This window comes from Chlorocebus sabaeus, chromosome 8, assembly GCF_047675955.1.
Source record: "Chlorocebus sabaeus isolate Y175 chromosome 8, mChlSab1.0.hap1, whole genome shotgun sequence".
In the NCBI taxonomy this organism is placed as follows: domain Eukaryota; kingdom Metazoa; phylum Chordata; class Mammalia; order Primates; family Cercopithecidae; genus Chlorocebus; species Chlorocebus sabaeus.
In genome coordinates, this window is record NC_132911.1 from 16,806,893 (window position 1) to 16,825,490 (window position 18,598).

Consider the following 18,598-nt stretch of genomic DNA (forward strand, 5'->3'; position numbering starts at 1 on the left):
ACTACTCAACAAGGATCACTGTGATGTGATAAAAAGTGCTAGGTTAAAATACTGCTTTGTAATGTGACACTGGAAAGGATGTTTTAAAAAACAATTTAAAAGTGTAATACACCACACTCTGTAACTGGAGAGAGGCACTCCTGCTGGCCTTGAAGAAACAGGATGCCATGCTGTGAACAGCCCACATGTGGGGCCCTCAGCTGAATTCTGCCAGCAACGATAAGTGCTTAGAAGTAGATTCTTCCCCGTTCAAACTTCCTGAAGAGAATGCAGCCCAGCTGCCACTTTGACTGCAGCCTTGAAAGATGCTAAGAGGGTCCCTTGGTTCTCATTTATGCTTGAGACACATCCACCTGCCCTACAGAAACCATGAGATAATAAATATCATTTTTCAAAAAAGGAATATACCAACCATAGCACATAGTTTGTAAATACAGAGGGAAAAAGGGAAAAACATCACTCTTATCTTTTCTTGCTAATCCAATGATCATTCCGGACATGCTCTCCTAGTCTTTCTTCAGACATATGATTTACTGTATAGTGAATAAGAATATGCAAACAATTTTACGACCTGAATTTTTCACTTACATTGTACACATTCTCCCGTGTTAGTACATATAGTCTTCACATTTAGTATTTTTCATGGATGCAAACTTTTCTATCAAGAAGGTGAAGTAAAATTAATCAGTACTACTGTTAGACAATGATTCGGCTTCCAATATTCTATTATTATAAATAAAACACCACTATTAACACGGGCATGTCTGTATCTTATTTTTATTTTTGAGACAGGACCTCAGTCTTTGTCACCCAGGCTGGAGTGCAGTGGCACGATCATGGCTCACTGCAGCCTCAATCTCCCAGGCCCAAGTAATCCTCCCACATCAGCTTCCTGAGCAGGTGGGACTACAGGCACACACCACCACACCTGGTTGATTTTTTTCATTTTCTAAATTTTCTGTAGAGACAGGGTCTCACTGTGTTGCCCAGGCTGGTCTCAAACTCCTGTGGCTCAAGTGATCCTCAATGTCCAGCCTCCCAAAGTGCTGGAATTATAGGCATGAGCCTCCATGCCCTTCCTGTATCTTTATTTTTTGAAAACATATTTTGGATTAGTCCCTAAGAAACAGCAACCTGGTAAAAAACTATCTCTAAACAAAACACATTGTGTCTCTCTAAGCCAATTTAAATAATAGTATAAATATTTAGGGTACTGGTTTTACCACATTCTTTTGAGTAGTGAATATCTTAACTTGTAAAAACTTGGGTGACAAGTGGTACTTTGAGGTTTTAACTTACATTTCTCTAATTACCAGAGCAAGTTTACATATTTATCTACATGTTCGTATCAACTTACTGTTTACTCTTTTAAAAATTATGCTACTTCATCTATAGACTACAGATAATACCACGTACTGCACACAACTGTTGTGAAAATGAGATACAATCATTTAAATGAAAATATTTATGAAGTGTGGCAAAGAGCAGTTGCTCAATTTTTAGTTTAATGAATACACTGATGAATAAGTGGTCAGTGACACTGTGGCCAACAGTATTAATCTAACAGTCATGTGGAAGGTAGGCAGGCACAAAGCTACTCGTGGGGAGAAAGTGAAATGTTCTAGGTGACCTGCGAAAGATGGCAAGTTGATTGGAAGAGGAGGAAGATGTCCCTGCTGTGTCTTTCCTATCAGTGCCTGCCGACCTTCAGAGCAGATATGAAGAGGTGTCCCAATGGCGCACAACCTCAACAAGTGGAGACATGCAGGTAACTCCATGCACCTTTCCACCTTCCTCTTCACCGCTTCCTCCCCAACACCCAGGATGCCGAAGAGGTAAAAGCTCCACCTCTGCTGATAACAATACCCTGGCCTTGGAAAGCGACTATTCCAGGGTCTTCTATGGACTGTTTTAATGGATGGAGCCGGAAGCCATTATCCTCAGTAAACTAACTCAGGAACAGAAAACCAAGCACCATGTGTTGTCACTTAAAAGTGGGAGCTGAACAATGAGAACACATGGACACAGGGAGGGGAATCACACACACTGGGGCCTGTCGGTGGAAGTTGGGAGTTGGGGGATGGGGGTAAAAGGGGAGGTGGGGGGTAGGGGTGGGGGATGGGGGGTGGGAGGAGGGGGGGTAGGGGTGGGGGATGGGGGGTGGGAGGAGGTGGGGGGACAGAGGGAGAGCGTTAGGAAAAATAGCTAATGCCTGCTGGACTTAATACTTAGGTGATGGGTTGACAGGTGCAGCAAACCACCATGGCACACATTTACCTATGTAACAAACCTGCACATCCTGCACACATACCCCAGAACTTAAAAATTTAAAATAAAAAAAGAAAAGAAAATACAGGGTATCTTCTTATTACTTGAGGGAAAAGCCATCATCTATATTATCAAAACGCAAACTATTGTGAAAATCATCTCATTAAATTACAAAATTGCTTGCTATGTGACTGAAAGGCATCATTTTCTCTCCTTAGGAAGTATATATAGATCCCACAAAAATAGTTTGGTTGAAACTTACAAATCGAAGTTAAAATTAAATCATCTCTATAGCAGACCTACACAGGATGTGAACTTGGTCCTAGATTTCAGTTTCTGATGAAATATCTTGCAGGTCTTGCTCACAGAGAGCTGTTTGAAACCAGAATGCAAACAATTTTACTTTTCTGTTATTCAGAATCTATTCTGATTATATCCATAACAATGGTAAAAAAATAATAATTCAGAAAATAATAATCATGAATGAAATGCATCATTCATTCCTCTGCCTACCAAGTGACCAGCAGTACGAACCTTCATATCTCTCTGATACCAAGGATAGCTGTTTGAAGGAGGGAAAGCCTTAGAAGGTGGGTCTGATTGCAACACTTCCTCATCAGCTCAGCCTCCGCAGTGGTTTATAATTTACTCGGTAAAAACAGATAGTCAAACATTGGTCAAGACCACGTACAGGCATCCAGAAAGATATCCTTGCCTACTGCACTGCATGTAGCTGGAAAAGTTATGTGAAAGCACCATGTTCCCTTATGAAACAGACAGCTGCCCTCCGGAACTTGGTCAGTTTGCATGTCCTTTAGAAAACAGTAGTTTGAGTCAGACCACAGGTGTAAAGGCAAGAGAAATGGCTCCTAACAAGAAACCATAGAATTATCCATTTAAAAACAAAAGCCAAATGTATATGCTGTCAGCACTGGTAGGAGCAACTCTCTGTATAGAAGAATATTTGTGTTCTCCAAGTCATCCTATGAAATGACTAAATAAAAACTTTAAAGCATAACTTAATGATCCTGATAAATGATGAACAGTCTTCAGACTAAAGTCAGACTACCTTTCCTATAATAGTACCAAGCTAGTCCAGTGTTTCAACACATAAAAAACATAGTTTATAGCAGGAACAGCCAAACTGTACATGATAATCTCTAAAAGTTTAAGTTGCTCAAATAATCATGCCCAGGATATGATCACTGTGACCTGAGACAATATCCAAGTATTGTCACTGTGACGTGAGAGACTGACTGCCAACTATGTACAGAAGATGGAAATGGCTCTGGGGCTGAGATGTTTTCAGATGTAGGAAGGGATTTCTGCTGAAGAGGAGCATCAAATTGTCACAGCTGGAAGACCCATAGAAAGTATTGGCCTAATCCTGTCATTTTGCAGCAGGTAATGGAGCCCCAAACAAGTTAACTGATGTGTTCACAGTTTCATAATGACTGAGATGAACCAGAAAGTCCAGGAAACAGAATGGAAATTAGGCCTGTTTGTGACACTCAGATTTCTCCAACCCCAACGTTAGGGTGTTCTCATTAAATGAAGAACGGCATAAGTAACTGAGAGCAAACGTGGATTCCTGGAAAAAATAATTCAGCACCTCCTTTGTCCCTCTTCATTCCAGAGCCTGCATTTCCAATCAAGACAGCCCACTTCCCTGGCTCCCAGCTCCAGCTCTCCAGGGCTTACCCCAGAAGCGCAGACACTGCATGGACAGCTAAGGCACAAGGCCATGGTTTCTGCATCCTCTGTCTTTTCCCAGTTCACAGAGCCGCAAGTGGTAGACTACAGTGACAGATTCCTATCGGGGTCACTGCGATCACAAGGAGCAGAAGCAGCAGACTAAGCTGGTTTTGCTTGAAATGCAGAATTTCTGCTCATCAGCATATGACTGGCTTGGCTACATGAATAACTCTTCTCTATTACATAATCCATCTCTTTAACTTCCTGTCCACATGAGTATATAAGTCTGTGGGTACGTGTCTTATAGTGTTTGCCATACATGTCGAAGTGTGTGTGGAGGTATCAGGAGGTTACATGCATGTGTATTGTGGTGGCTGCTGTTTAGAAATGAGGGTCCCTTCGGATGGCCATTCAGCAAGGATACAGTTTTTGAACCTGATCTCCATACAAGGTTATTGCTTTAAATGTAGGATTATCTTATTCCTAAATAGCCTTGAATGTGGATCAAACTAACATTATGAAGAAGAAACAAAAACATCCCTGTGCACTTTGACCTTAGATGTTAAGTATCATTGTAGAGTCCTGACTGCTAACCACCAAATGACAAAGCCACCTCACAGTGATGCTTACAAAATAAGAGAAAGGTTCTTCAGTGTTTAAGAAGCCATTGTAACATGGTATTCTTCCCAAATTATCACACCTTGTTAAAAAAAAAAAAAACATTTAAAAATCAAGACTATCTTATTCCCTTTTGGCATCAAAATACTTAACTGCATTTTAATGCTGTGCATAAGGAAATGGTTTACCTTCCAGCATTTTCTGCAGACTGTTCCTCATGACATGGATGTTCTCTATCCCGATAAACTGAAACTTGATATTGGAATAATTGTCTTCATTCTCATAGCCTTTCCCTGCAGCGCGATTTGCCATTGCATTAAGCTGCAGTGGTCAGCAAAACAGAACAGTCATCAATTACATTGATGAAACAATGAAGAAACAACCAAAACATTTCATGGATACCCAATCAAAGCATTCAGAATGATGTGCGGAAACGTAATATGCTTATTTGAATCACTGCAACCTTGCACTGAACTACATAGCTTCAGGCACTCCTGCTGAGCTTATATTCCAACAGCATGAATTTGTCAGTGTTGGTCACATTTTCTTAGCTGGAAAGCAGTCTACTGATAAACACTTCTGGAGATGTCTCTTGCAGTCCCCGTCAGAGATGCCAAACTGAATGTGGAATTCTGTGATGGAACCACGGGTAGTCCAATTTAATACCACGTATAACCCGTAGGTTGGCAAAAGAATATCAGCAGAAACAGCTGTCAGAATAAGGCTCTATACATTGTTATATCCTCTCGTATTATATGAACAATAAGCATGTTATCAAATAGGAATGGCTGCATCATTCTGATCGGCCCACAAGATCCCTCAGATGCCCAATTAAACCTTGAGCAGGAATTACTGAATAAAATGAAGAGAAGGAATGCAACCACATCTCCAGAGACATTTCCACCAGCCACCTTATTTAAATCTAGAGATCTGTTGGGCTTTTTGATCACTTTCATTATTATAATTTTGCATACGGGAAGGTGGGGTCTCCAAGTGCAAACCAGGTTAAGTCATAGTGGTCTTAGAAGAAATGTATTAAATGCAAACACTGTCCTAGCCCTGTGTGGCTAAAATCAAGAAGGGGACAAGTCCTACTTTAGCTGGGAAATACATCGGTTTCTAGAATGGGTAAACATTCTTGCTATTTTATTAAGCAGGTCATCACATCCTAGAAAACAGTACTCACTGACCATTCTCCTGCACCCACCAAGGACAGGAGGGCTGCCCCAGGCAGAGAACCTAAGCTAGGAACTCATCACCGGAAAAAAATATCTGCTTTTGAAAGCACAATGCACCATAGTACTTTTTAAAAAGCCAAAAGAGCTAAGTTTAAAGTTAAAGACACTTATGTTCTTTGACACAGATCTTATAAACATCTCACAAAATTAAAAGTACCAGCACAGAAAAATAGATGCCCAAGAATATTTATTGAAAAAAGCTGAAAACCCATGACTATCTCAATAGGGCAATGGCAGTATACACGAAGGTTTATCATGCCCTGGCCTGCGAGCAGTGACCAAGAAGGAGGGCACAGATCACACAGCAGACACATAGAAGCTCTGAGGCTTATGATGGGGTTATGTCATGATGAGCCCAGTGTAAGTTGAAAATGCCGTAAGTCAAAAGTGCGTGGCAAACTGGGAGCTGCACCCACTGCTGCTGCCCAGCATCACAAGAGAAGTACAGTTTCTGAATGTCTATTGCTTTTGCACCATTGTAAAAAGTCAGAAAATCATGCAGGTCGAACCATTAAGTCAGGGACCCTCTGTGCATAGACTTGGCACTGGCCCATGACAACTGAAAAGAGTAAGCTACAGAGTAATATTCATACAGTCATCCATTTTTATAAAACCAACTTACAAATATGTCTTTAAGTTTTTGCATGTTAATCAAGCAGGATTAAAATGTATAGAAAACGGTAGCAATTTGGCAGCAATTACAGCAGAAAGACGGCATGGCGGGCGACAGGGGAATGCCATCAGTACTACTTTGGACACCCCCGTAATCTTTCATTGATACCGAGAGTATATATGAAGTTTGTAATTGAATAGAAATGAAGTGCATTAGAAGTGAAAACAGCAGAGGACAAGCCGTTGCCATAGGGGCCCAGGCTGGCAGACACCTCACATTTCAATAGTAGCCCTGATCCATGACTTGGCTCATGTGACATCAGCTGGGGCACATCAGCCCCTCAGGACACTGCTCCCATCTACAAAAGGGCGTCATCTTTCTCCCAGGCATGCTGTGAGAATAAAGAGTCTGGCCTTAATCAAGAAAAAATATTAAAATAATGCATTTCAAAACAACTTATGTTCACACTTTAAAAAGTATAAATATTTTGTAGGGAAAACTTTTCTAAAATTACCTATAGACATTGTTCTTCCAAAACTATTATAAAATATCACTGCTTTGTATAATTTTTCAAAGATGTTGGTTTATCTTTTATAACAAGCATCATAAATAGAATTAATAGGATACTTGCAAGTATCCTTATGTGGCATGAACTTTACATTTATGCTGTATCTTGACTAATTCAGGTTAAGCCTATTCACCACATACCACAGAGATACTCTTTTTTAAAAACCATAACAAACAAAAACCAGCCAGGCACAGTGGCTCATGCCTGGAATTCCAGCATTCTGGGAGGCGGAGGTGGGCAGATCTCTTGAGCTCAGGAGTTCAAGATCAGCCTGCGCAACATGGCAAAACCCCATTTCTACAAAAAATTAGCCAGATGTGGTGGCATGTGACTAGTCCCAGCTACTTGGGAGGCAGAGGTGGGAGGACTGCTTGAGCCTGGGAGGTCAAGGCTGCAGTGAGCTGTGATCGTGCCACTGAACTCCAGCCTAGGTGACAGAGTGAGACCCCATGTTACTGACCATTCTCCTCCTCTACCCACAAAGACACGAGGGCTATCCCAAGCAGAGATTTAAAAAAAAGAAAAAAAAAGAAAAAAAAAAAGAAAATACATAGTCTACAAAAGTTAGAATGTGGAATCGATTTTTTAAAAACAAAAATTAAAATATTATTATTTTAATCTATAATTAAGACTCCATGTACACATTATGAAATAGCTGATTATCTCTGATCTGGGAGAATTGATTGGTAGTCTTCCTTAAAAGCAAAGCAGCAACACAAATAACCTCCTGAACATCCATGTGCACTTCTCAGAATGAACAGAAGGTGGCAATATTTCATCTACCATCTAAAGTGTAATTTCTTAGGATTTCCACCTCTTTTACAGGACCTATCATATAATGCAGCAAAAGCTGGACCCTTAAAGCAGGAGATGCGGTTTTACAATTAATAAAAATTCAGTAAGTTATCTTGCACATTTTATGCGTGTGTGTGCGGTAAGATACAGCATCCCTTACATAAACAAATCGCTATAACTACAGTAAATACGGCCCTCTGTCCCTTTGACTGAGAACTCCATTTCGCAACTAAAGAAAAACTATTCATTTCAGGTCCTAAAAGTTCTCAAGTAGATAAAGCAATAAAGGAAGGCACTTCAGTTTCAATGTATGTTTAAGAAACACAACGGACAGGTGAAAAGTAGGACTGGAAAAGTACCCTGTTTCCTAACACAAGGTTCTTTTGCTGTTTGATAATATCAGTGTCTTTGGGTGCAGAGAAGTTAATAAATGAAGCAAAGTCAACACTCTGTGGACATCTACTAAGGCCAGGCGTTAAGTGGAATCAAAAGAAGCTGTTCCTGCGGCCTTCAGCTTAGAACTGACAATGGAAGGGAAAGCACATGGCACCCAGTGGTCACAGATGACTTCCACCAGGACTGGGCAAGAGCTGAGCAAAAGGTAGACACAGTGACAGCGACAGGAGTTGGAATCTAAGGTAACTGTCTGGCCCGGGGATCAGGGGTAACGTTTTGTGACAGAGAGAAAGCTAGAGCTGGACTTTAACATAATCCGGAAGGATGGAGAGAGAGGGGAGGGCATTCTAGATGACCAATGAGCTAACCACTCCAAGTGAAGACGAAGGTTCCTGTGTGGCAGCTATAGCAAGAGGGAAGGCTAGAAAGCACTGAGGGTCCACTACAACAGGCCCAGCAAGGAACTGAGGCTTCGCCTGTGGCAGCGGAGAGCAACTCCAGGAGTTTGAACAAGTCTAACTGAAAAACTGGAGACTGATTTAGTGTCCACAACAGAGAAGATGCACAGGAATAAGGAGCGAGCAGAGAGGGGTGGGCGCTGAAAACCTCAGCGCTGAAAGAGAGGAGGGATGGAGAATGCAGGCTCCACGAGAGGCCCTGAGCCTCTCATTTATGGCCATATCCCTATCCTTCAAACCAGCACAGAACAGGCACTCAAGGAAGATTTACTGACCGGCTAAGCAACTGCATAAATGACCGGATAACAGAATGAGGTCAGGAGAGAGCAGGCCAAGACTGAAGAAACAGCATCAGATTCTCACCCTAACCCTGAATCAATCAAACATAGGAAAACTCAGTCTGTGTTCATCGTGTTATCAGCGTGGTCACTGCCTTAGTCCTGGAGTCTGCCATTTCCACAGCTACATTTTATGGCTGAATAATGACAGTGCCTAAGCTGACATGGTTGGGAAATGACCATAAAAGCTGATTTTGGCAGGAGGGGGACTTCGTCTTGCCCTAACACAGGTTGTCAAATGATGGTCTTTCTCTCTCCCTCCTATATAACTGGTTAAAGGAAGAAACTTCACTTGTGGTGCAAATACAACCTTGTGAGTTGATTTTATTCCTTGCAACTATTCTCTACAACTGTGCTAGTCAAAATCCTCCTTTCTACCCGCTAAGGACCTCTTGGGCAGATTTAATAGTATCAGGTGTATATTCAGATAGAAAATCTCTATCCAGCCTAACTTAGAATTCCAGTCCCGTGTATGATGCAAAATTAGTTGCTCCCCCCCACCGCCTTACAGGCTGTTTGGACTGGTGAGGGGTTTGCTCCAGCCCTCCCTCCCTCTCGTCTTTCTTGTAGGCCCTATCTGTGTACTGGGAGGATGGGTGCAGACAAGGGATAAGATAAGAGGTAAATTTCTCCTTGGAAAGCTAGGCAGGGTTGCAGTTCTCTTCATCGGCTGACATGAGTTGGTCACCACTTCCCTCTCTGGCATAGTGTCCAAGTGCTGAATCTCCCCAGGTATAGATGCAGGTTTTTGGAGGTGGAGAGTACACATCTCACTGACATGGGAGATCCACCTTGGCTTGATCCTATTCCAATCCACTCAACTTCCCTCACCAGCATACCCACCCCAAGTCACCCAGAGCTGAAGATACCTGGCGACTGAGCCCTTTTAAGAATGTTGAAGCAAGATGGCTCATGCTCAACTTCCTTCCTCAGGGTCCACTTGACCCACAGGAAACTTCTCCACCCTTGCCCTGCCAAAAGAAGGGAGCACAGACTGCTCCACGGCCACTGGACACTGCCCTCGCCTCAGTTCTCTTCACTCTGGTTGCTGCCATGATGGCCATCAGCAAGTGTGAGACCCCAGATTCCCCTCTCTCAGGCACCCTCATCTCTACCACTGACCCCTCCCAGGACTCAGCAAGTAGGAACCACCTACTCACTAACTCCAGAGAAAAAGAAAAACATCCCACATGACATCCTGTTACACAACTACAAACTCACTGACCTGGTGAAATCAGGGGGCAGAACCACAGCGCAGTCTCTGGAGAAGAAGCAAGGACAAAAGGCTGGGCGTCACGGAGGCAAATGCCTTCTCTTGCCTCAGCACCCCCTCCGCTGGCCCTGGCTGCGTCAGAGGAGCTGTTGGGGCTTTCTCCGGCCTCATCAGGTGTGTGCTCAGAGGTGGTAACCCCCACAGAGTCTCCACGTGGTAATGAGGCTCTGCTGGAGAATTTTCGTAAGCAGAAAAAACACCTTGGATCAAACGGAGCAAGCGTGGGCTCTGGGGTTAGATAAGCCTGGATGTGAATCTGGGTTCTGCCCTGAACTGTGAGACCCTGGGCAAATTACTGAACCTCTTTAAGTTCTAGCCCTTATCCATGAAAAGAAACAAAACAAAACAAAACCCTCCTAATTTGCCAGAATTCTTGAAAAAACTAAATGAGAAAGTGCCTTGGCCGGGCACCATGGCTCACGCCTGTAATCCTAGCACTTTGGGAGGCCTAGACGGGTGGATCACCTGAGATCAGGAGTTTGAGACCAGCCTGACCAACATGGTGAAACCCCGTCTCTACTAAAAATACAAAAAAATTAGCTGGGCATGGTGGCAGGTGCCTGTAATCTCAGCTACTAGGGAGGCTGAGGCAGGAGAATTGCTTGAACCTGTGAGGTGGAGGTTGCAGTGATCCAAGATCATGCCACTACACTCTAGCCTGGGCGAAAGTAAAACTGTCTCAAAAAAAAAAAAAAAAAAAAAAGAAAGAAAGAGAAAAAAAAGAAAGTGCCTGGCATTTTTACAAGCTCAGCAAAGTCCCAGAACAAATTAATCATAAAGTAATGAACAAAGATGCAATAAAATGAGTTAGCCCTCATTTGAAAATTCATCGAATACTGCATCAACACTTTCATATGTTCTTAAAGCACCAGACCCTAGCAGTAATATGTGCCCTGCAGAGCATACTTTTTTTTTGAATTGCCATTTAATACATGCTTGAAGACTTCAATGACTTTGTCTCCCAATTTTTTCTTTTTCTTTCAAGACAGGGTCTCACTCTGTTCCCCAAGCTGGAGTGCAGTGGCATAATCACAGGTCAGTGCAGACTCCCACTCATGGGCTTAAGCAATCCTCCCACCTCAGCCTCCCAAGCAGCTGGGACTACAGGCCCATGCCACCACATCCAGCTATTCTTTTTCTGTTTTTTGTAGAGATGGGGATCTCGCTATGTTGCCCAGGCTGGTGTCTCCCCAAATCTTAATGTCAACAAGCAGTTCAGAGGCTTTCATCTGAACAGGCAGCTCTGGAAGTTCCCATGTGGGGCTAGCCTTGCTCAAAGGCCAAGAACGATCCAGGTCACCTCCTAATCCTTTTTCTTTTTAACGGAACCTGTGAGCAAACCTGGAAGTGCCTGCTTGCCATGGTCCACACCTTCTAGAGCAAACTCAGTCTCCTGGCTACCAAGGAGGCCTAACACACTCTGGAACAAAAATCAACAAACACAATCTTTAAAAGAATAAAAGCTCTAAGCAAACAGTTTAAAACTCACGTGAAGTATGCGTGCATGGATAAACATGAGAAGAGGGCATGGCTTGTACGAAACCCCACTTTTCTTTAATGGATCAGTGTCAAACTCATCGCGGAGAGTAAACACACTTAGCACTAAATATATCCTTCGAATCAAATCCTTTGGATTAATTTATTTTAAATCTGGAATATGCCTGGCTCTACAGCTGCCACGTTTCCTAGAAGGTTTACACAACACAGTACATATCTGGATCACTGCTCCTAAAATTAGTAGATGAATCTGTCTGGCTTTATTTAAATCTGAAAAAAAAAAAAAAAACAGGATAAGAAACGGGCTTCCCAATCTCTCCTCAGTAGAGCCCCTGTCTTTTCTCTTCCTTTTCTTATCTTGTCTTCAGTATATCTGAGCGGCTAATCATTAAATCATCTGTAACTATCAGGAGATTCCAAATGTCCCACCTTTCTTAAACAAAGGGTACGAAGAACAGGTGGGAAGGCAGTCACATTAGAAGGAAGGGTTTAAACACAATGAGCCAGAGAGAAGGGCACAAATTGAAAGAGAACAGTAAAAGCCACAGATTTTCTGGTATGTTTCAGTGAAAATCTTCCAGCAAAGGAGCTTTTTTTTCCCCCCAGTTTGAAACTTTTATCTGTGTGTCATGCTCTAAGAATCTAAAAGCAAAGGATCCTTTACTTATAATCTAGTAGAATGTGAGTGTGATCTAGCTGTGATGTCAATTTCATCACTCCTCTCCGTGAAGGATTCGCTTATCTGGCACCCGTGAGCAGGAATTCCATCCTCACTACTCCACACACATCTCTCCCGCTGTGTGCTTTGCTCCGAAGAAGACAGGATGGTTCTGAGGTGAGGGGAGGAGTAGGGCACTGATCTCATTCTAGGAAAACATCACATTCTATTATCCTGGACACAAATCATAACACTTGGTGACACGAGCTTCAGAGAATCCGTGAAAATCACCAAGGCCTGAGTATCCACACAAAGGACAGGATTCAGTTCTCATGATTTCTCGTATCACCAGTGAGTGTAGACCGTGTCTATAATCACCTCTTCCCAATGGTGCACACTTTTAAATGATGTGAGCTGCTGGTTCTATTTTACCCTTCCTGTTGTAACGTTTAGTTCCTATGCTCTTTTTTAAATACCTTCACTGACATGTAATACCATTCACCCATTTAAAGCATATGACTCAGTGGTGTTTGTTATAGCCATAGAGTTGTGCAACCATCACCATGATCTCATTTTTAGAACATTTCCATCACCCCAAAGACAAATCCACTACCCACCATTTCTCTCCCTTCTCACAGCCCTAGGCAACCATCAGTTTACTTTCAATAGCTCTGAATTTGCCTGTTTAAAGCATTTCATGAATCCTTTGTGACTGACTTCTTCCTCTCAGTATAACACTTTCAAAGTTCGTCCATGTTGCAGTATATATCCATAGTCCATTCCTTTTTATAGCTGAATAATATTCCATTGAATGGACATACCATATTTTATAAATCTATTCTCCATTGATGAACATTTGGTTATTTACATTTTAGGCTATCACTAATAATGAAGAAATATGCACATACAAGTTTTTATGTGGACATAAGTTTTCATTTCTCTTGGTTATATACCTAGGAAGGAGATGCTGATTCATATGGTAACTCTATGTTTAACTAAATTTAAGGTCCTTATGCTCTTTTACCTTTTTTTATTGAAAAAAAATTTCAAACTCTAACTTAGGAAGTGAAAAGTTTCTTAAAATGAACTACTCACCCCACAGGAAAAACCACTGTAAACAGTGTGGTATACACTCTCCCAATTTTTTTTTTTTTTTTTTGAGATGGAGTTTCGGTCTTGTTGCCCAAGCTGGAGTGCAATGGCACGATCTCAGCTCATCATAACCTCTGCCTCCTGGGTTCAAGCAATTCTCCTGCCTCAGCCTCCCCAGTAGCTAGGATTACAGGCATGCACCACCACACCCAGCTAATTTTTGTATTTTTAGTAGAGACGAGGTTTCACCATGTTGGTCAGGCTGGTCTCAAACTCCCGACCTCAGGTGATCTAACTGCCTTGGCCTCCCAAAGTGCTGGGATTACAGGTGTGAGCCACCGCACCCAGCCCCAATTTTTTTTTAATGGGATCACATTAAACATAATTTCCCTATCCCACTCTTGTTGCTTAACAGGACATCCTGGACTCCTCCGCTTACCATATGAGGAGAAAAAACTGGATGTTCATCTTTCTCCTCAGTCATAGGTCCAGGCACATTTTCATTACTGGCTAGAAAAGTGCAATGCCAAATAAGCTGACTAAGGGACGTTTCATTCTGTCATCTCACTCTGTGCACTGTAGTCAGTGCACTTGTAGGTGATTTTGTGTCCATCCCTCTGGGGACTTCACTTGTTGATGAGTTTTAGAAGACTTGGGTCTAAGTAGAAAAACTAGAAATTTTACTGGACTTAACACTGATTCCCCTTAAAAAAAAAAAAAAAAAAGGCTGAATAGGAGGTAAGTGTAAGATCAACGTGGGTCACCCCTTTATGTCTAGATCTATTATTTCCTATTGGTTTTCTTAAATTAGAAAATTAATATATTAATACATATGTAATTGTAAAATAATAATTTTCTAACAATCAACAAGTAGAAAGCCTTCTACCTCCCCAAATCCTACTCCCTTCTCCGTGGAATTTTACAAGTTCAGAGTTTAACCTTTCAGATCTTTTTCTACACCCACCTTTTTACACACCTGGAAATTTTTATGAAACAAATACATTTTTTAATTTACCTTTTCTTTTATAAATATTTCCAAGTCATATGTCTAGATTACTACAAGTTGAATTTGAAAAATAACAGATGAGTACTTTGCAACAATTGAACTGCTGGAGCTCCAAACTGAATTGTATTGTCAGAGCAGAAAGGGTTGTTTTAGAAAGAAACCAAGTACTAACATGGTATACTTAGGAGTACAACCTCCACAATGAAGCCACATTCATTTGGGTGCCCCTGTGTGCCCAGCACAACGCGAGGGGCAGGAGAAATATAAAATGGACTTGCATAGTCGGAGGCTTCAGGAGCACTAGACCTCCAGGCAGCAGCCAGCAGGGTGCCCAGACACTGACTATGCCCAGAGGAACCGCTCCTTTGCACAAGAGATGGCAGTCAGCTAGCCTTTGCCTGTCTCCAGTTCCACAACTCAGGTGCAAAGACATGCATCGCAATGGTGACACTTACTTTAGGCCGGGTGTCAACGACATACACGAAGTCACTTCCTGGATTGGCTTTCCTAATGGCCTGGAGCATCTGCTCGTCCTCTAGGCACCGAGCACTGAAGCCGGACAGGGGCTGGCTGCTCCGGCAGATGGAGGCCTAGGGGGAGAGGTCACAGCAACACAGCACCATCAGGTAACTGTACCCATGAGAGACACTCCGTGTGTGTCTCCGGAACAAAGAGCCCTTGGCTCACCGATAGTCCGCCTCGGCTTATGAACACGTGATACAGCTTTCTAGAAACCAAGTGTTGTTTATTTTTAATTCAAGTCAAAGAAACCACTAATGGGCAAACAATACAAAGGGCCTCTCTGTGCAAAATATTAGGAATGTGTAGAGATATTTAGATAGGATCTAAGTTATGACATTCAAAACCATTTAAACAACCTACTTTCCTTTTCACTGGTATTGTTTCATTTTCCTGCTGAAAAAAGAAATACAAAATAAATAACCGTTCTCCTCAAATGTACAGGATACTATTAATGGCAAGATTAGTAGAATAAAAATTATTTTTTAATGCTTTCCAACCTTTTTTTTTTTTTTTTTTTTTTTTTTAACTAGCCCATCTAGAAACATCACAAATACCAAAAACCAGTTCTACTTCTAAACAGGAAACTTTCACGGTGACGAGAGCCCAGGTCGCTTCTAGGTTTGATACCGAAGGACAGCAGGCACATACCTACGCTGACTCAAGTCTATATAGAATGAGGGGTTTTTTTTGGGAATCAATCTGCATTCTCTGCCGCAAGTCCCCTACCCTGCAGTTCTGAAGAGTATACTGCACTGTCAGATGGTATCTAGAAGAGCAGAAACATTTCCCTGAGTTATGAACACGTGTACAAATCTGACCTTGCAGCTATAAACCTTAGGCTTTTGTGGCAAAGTACTTTTACGGATCTAGGTGTTGTTTTTTGTTTTTTTTTTTTTTTTTTGAGATGGAGTCTTGCTCTGTCACCCAGGCTGGAGGGCAGTGGCTTGATCTCAGCTCACTGCAAGCTCCGCCTCCTGGATTCACGCCATTCTCCTGCCTCAGCCTCCCGAGTAGCTGGGACTACAGGCGCCCGCCACCTCGCCCGGCTAGTTTTTTGTATTTTTAGTAGAGACAGGGTTTCACCGTGTTAACCAGGATGGTGTCGATCTTCTGACTTTGTGATCCGCCCACCTCGGCCTCCCAAGGTGCTGGGATTACAGGCGTGAGCCACCGCGCCCCGCCAAATCTAGGTTTTAACATTTAAATTAAACACAAAACACCCAATAAAATGCATGAATGACTCAAAGCATCTACATTGAGACTGTAAGTCCACAGTGTGAAAGAACGCAGGCAGTGACAGAAGCCCTCCATGCAGGATAATACGGAGGGGAAAGTTTCACTGCAAATAGTCCTGTCATGTCACAGCCTGTTCAGGGTGCCTGCACTGCAGGGTTCCATCCGTGAAGGGGCACCCCAACTCTTAGCCCAACCATAGCTTAATTGTCTTTAAAGCCCAACCCAGGACAACTTAGCATGGGTTTGGATCTCTCCAAAGGGTTTGGGTGCTCCTTGTTGGAAAAGGTGGGGACATTTCTTACTAGCTCTGAAGCTGGAGAACCACAGAATGGCTGGACATACTACGGGGCCAGTGTCTGAGGGTGCCAGCACTATTTTGCAGAGACGGATAATCACTAGCAGGTTAAAGGAAGCCTGAGGCCTACAGCCAGGTTCAGAAATCAGGGGGACAAGGTGTGGGAGTGGGAAGCAAAGCAAAGGAGCAGCAGAGTCACTCCAGAGTGGCTCACTCCTGACTGGTGGGGAGGAGAAAAAGGTGAGAGGGTGTGAGCACGGCAGACAGAACAGCAAGCAATGGCGAGGCCAGGAGCAAGGGGAAGTGAAGGTGGGGATCAAGAGGGACTTGGCGAGCAGAAGGCAAGCTATGTCCGAGGACCAGAAAGCAAATGATACACATGGCTTTCACGGGGGTCCTGTTTGCTTTGATCTTTAAGGGGTCAGGGTCTGCCACCTGCTCAGAGGGAATTCTGCCTGGAAAGAGAATAATTCTGAGTTGGCTTTAGATGATACTTTATCCAGGTTAAAGAAATATTAGTTGGCCCAGTGCGGTGGCTCACGCCTATAATCCCAGCACTTTGGGAGGCCGAGGCAGGCGGAGAACTTGAGGACATGAGTTCAAGACCAGCCTGGCCAACATGGTGAAACCCTGTCGCTACCAAAAATACAAACATTAGCTGGGCGTAGTGGTGCACACATGCAATCTCAGCTACCCAGGAGGCTGAGGCAGGGGAATCGCTTGAACCTGAGAGGTGGAGTATGCAGTGCGCTGAGATCGCACCACTGCACTCCAGCCTGGGCGACAGTGAAACTGCATCTCAAAAATTAAAATAAAAAAAATTAAAAAGAGAGGAAGAGACTGGGCGCGGTGGCTCAAGCCTGTAATCCCAGCACTTTGGGAGGCCGAGACGGGCGGATCACGAGGTCAGGAGATCAAGACCATCCTGGCTAACATGGTGAAACCCCGTCTCTACTAAAAAATACAAAAAACTAGCCGGGCGAGGTGGCAGGCGCCTGTAGTCCCAGCTACTCAGGAGGCTGAGGCAGGAGAATGGCGTAAACCTGGGAGGCGGAGCTTGCAGTGAGCTGAGATCTGGCCACTGCACTCCAGCCCGGGCGACAGAGCGAGACTCCGTCTCCAAAAAAAAAAAAAAAAAAAAAAAGAGAAAGGAAGAAAGAAAGAAAAAAAAAGAAATATTAGTTAAGGACAGCTGCCACCAGACAATCTTAGATTCCATCAGAAGGGTTAGATGGGGATGGGGACATATTTAAATGGTGAGAATCTGAGAATGCACACACCAAAACTCACTAAAGTAGTGAGACACCAATTATGAAAAGAAGCAATTTAGGGACAACAACTATTTCAAATTATCTTCTGGTTTAGAACATATAGTTTTAAATAAGGAACTATATTGGAACTGTTATACTGTGGAATGTGGTCGATTAATTAAAACACACATATTAAACAGACTACATTTTTGGTATTTTGTAGTTAGATTTTCTTAATAAAGATATGCTCTAAATGGAATTTTTCATTGATTCAGTCATTGCTAACATGTGGTTTTCAATTTTGTGCAAAACGGTAAGTAGTCTCAATGCTTTTGTGCACCTATACACACCCTAGGCAGATTATGCAAAGAGTGTTACTACTACTTGGCAGCATTTCTTACTGATGTTGGAGCACAGATTAAAAACTCTTCAGATATAAACCGTAAAGGATAGCACTCATTTACAACGCTACTAATGATTAAAATATTCAACATTTTTGATGGCTTACTACTGCTCTTGAGTGTTTATATGATAGGCGCTATTATAAGAACTTTGCACATGTTTATTTAATTAGCCTAATTATCATATACAATAAGACCTATTATTTGCTCCACTTTACACATGAAGTTACCAAGGCATGGAGAGGTTAAGTAACATACTCAAGGTCACGCAGTTAATAAATAGGGAAGCCAAGATTTAAATCCAGAGTATTTCCTGATTCTGAATTCTTAACAAAGTAATATAAGCCCCGATGGGGAGAAACAGGTCAGGCAGCACAATAC

At 42.6% G+C, this 18,598-nt stretch overlaps 1 protein-coding gene across 1 annotated transcript in view; it reads right to left on the reverse strand.

Moving 5' to 3' along the window:
• MTMR7 (myotubularin related protein 7) overlaps nt 1-18,598 on the reverse strand; it is a 112,005-nt gene that overhangs the window by 25,407 nt on the left and 68,000 nt on the right. The window contains exons 6-7 of the mRNA XM_007961731.3: nt 14,969-15,103; nt 4,770-4,902 (exon numbers count right to left, since the gene is read on the reverse strand). Coding sequence (XP_007959922.1) covers nt 4,770-4,902; nt 14,969-15,103 — 268 coding nt within the window. The remainder of the gene's footprint in view (nt 1-4,769; nt 4,903-14,968; nt 15,104-18,598) is intronic.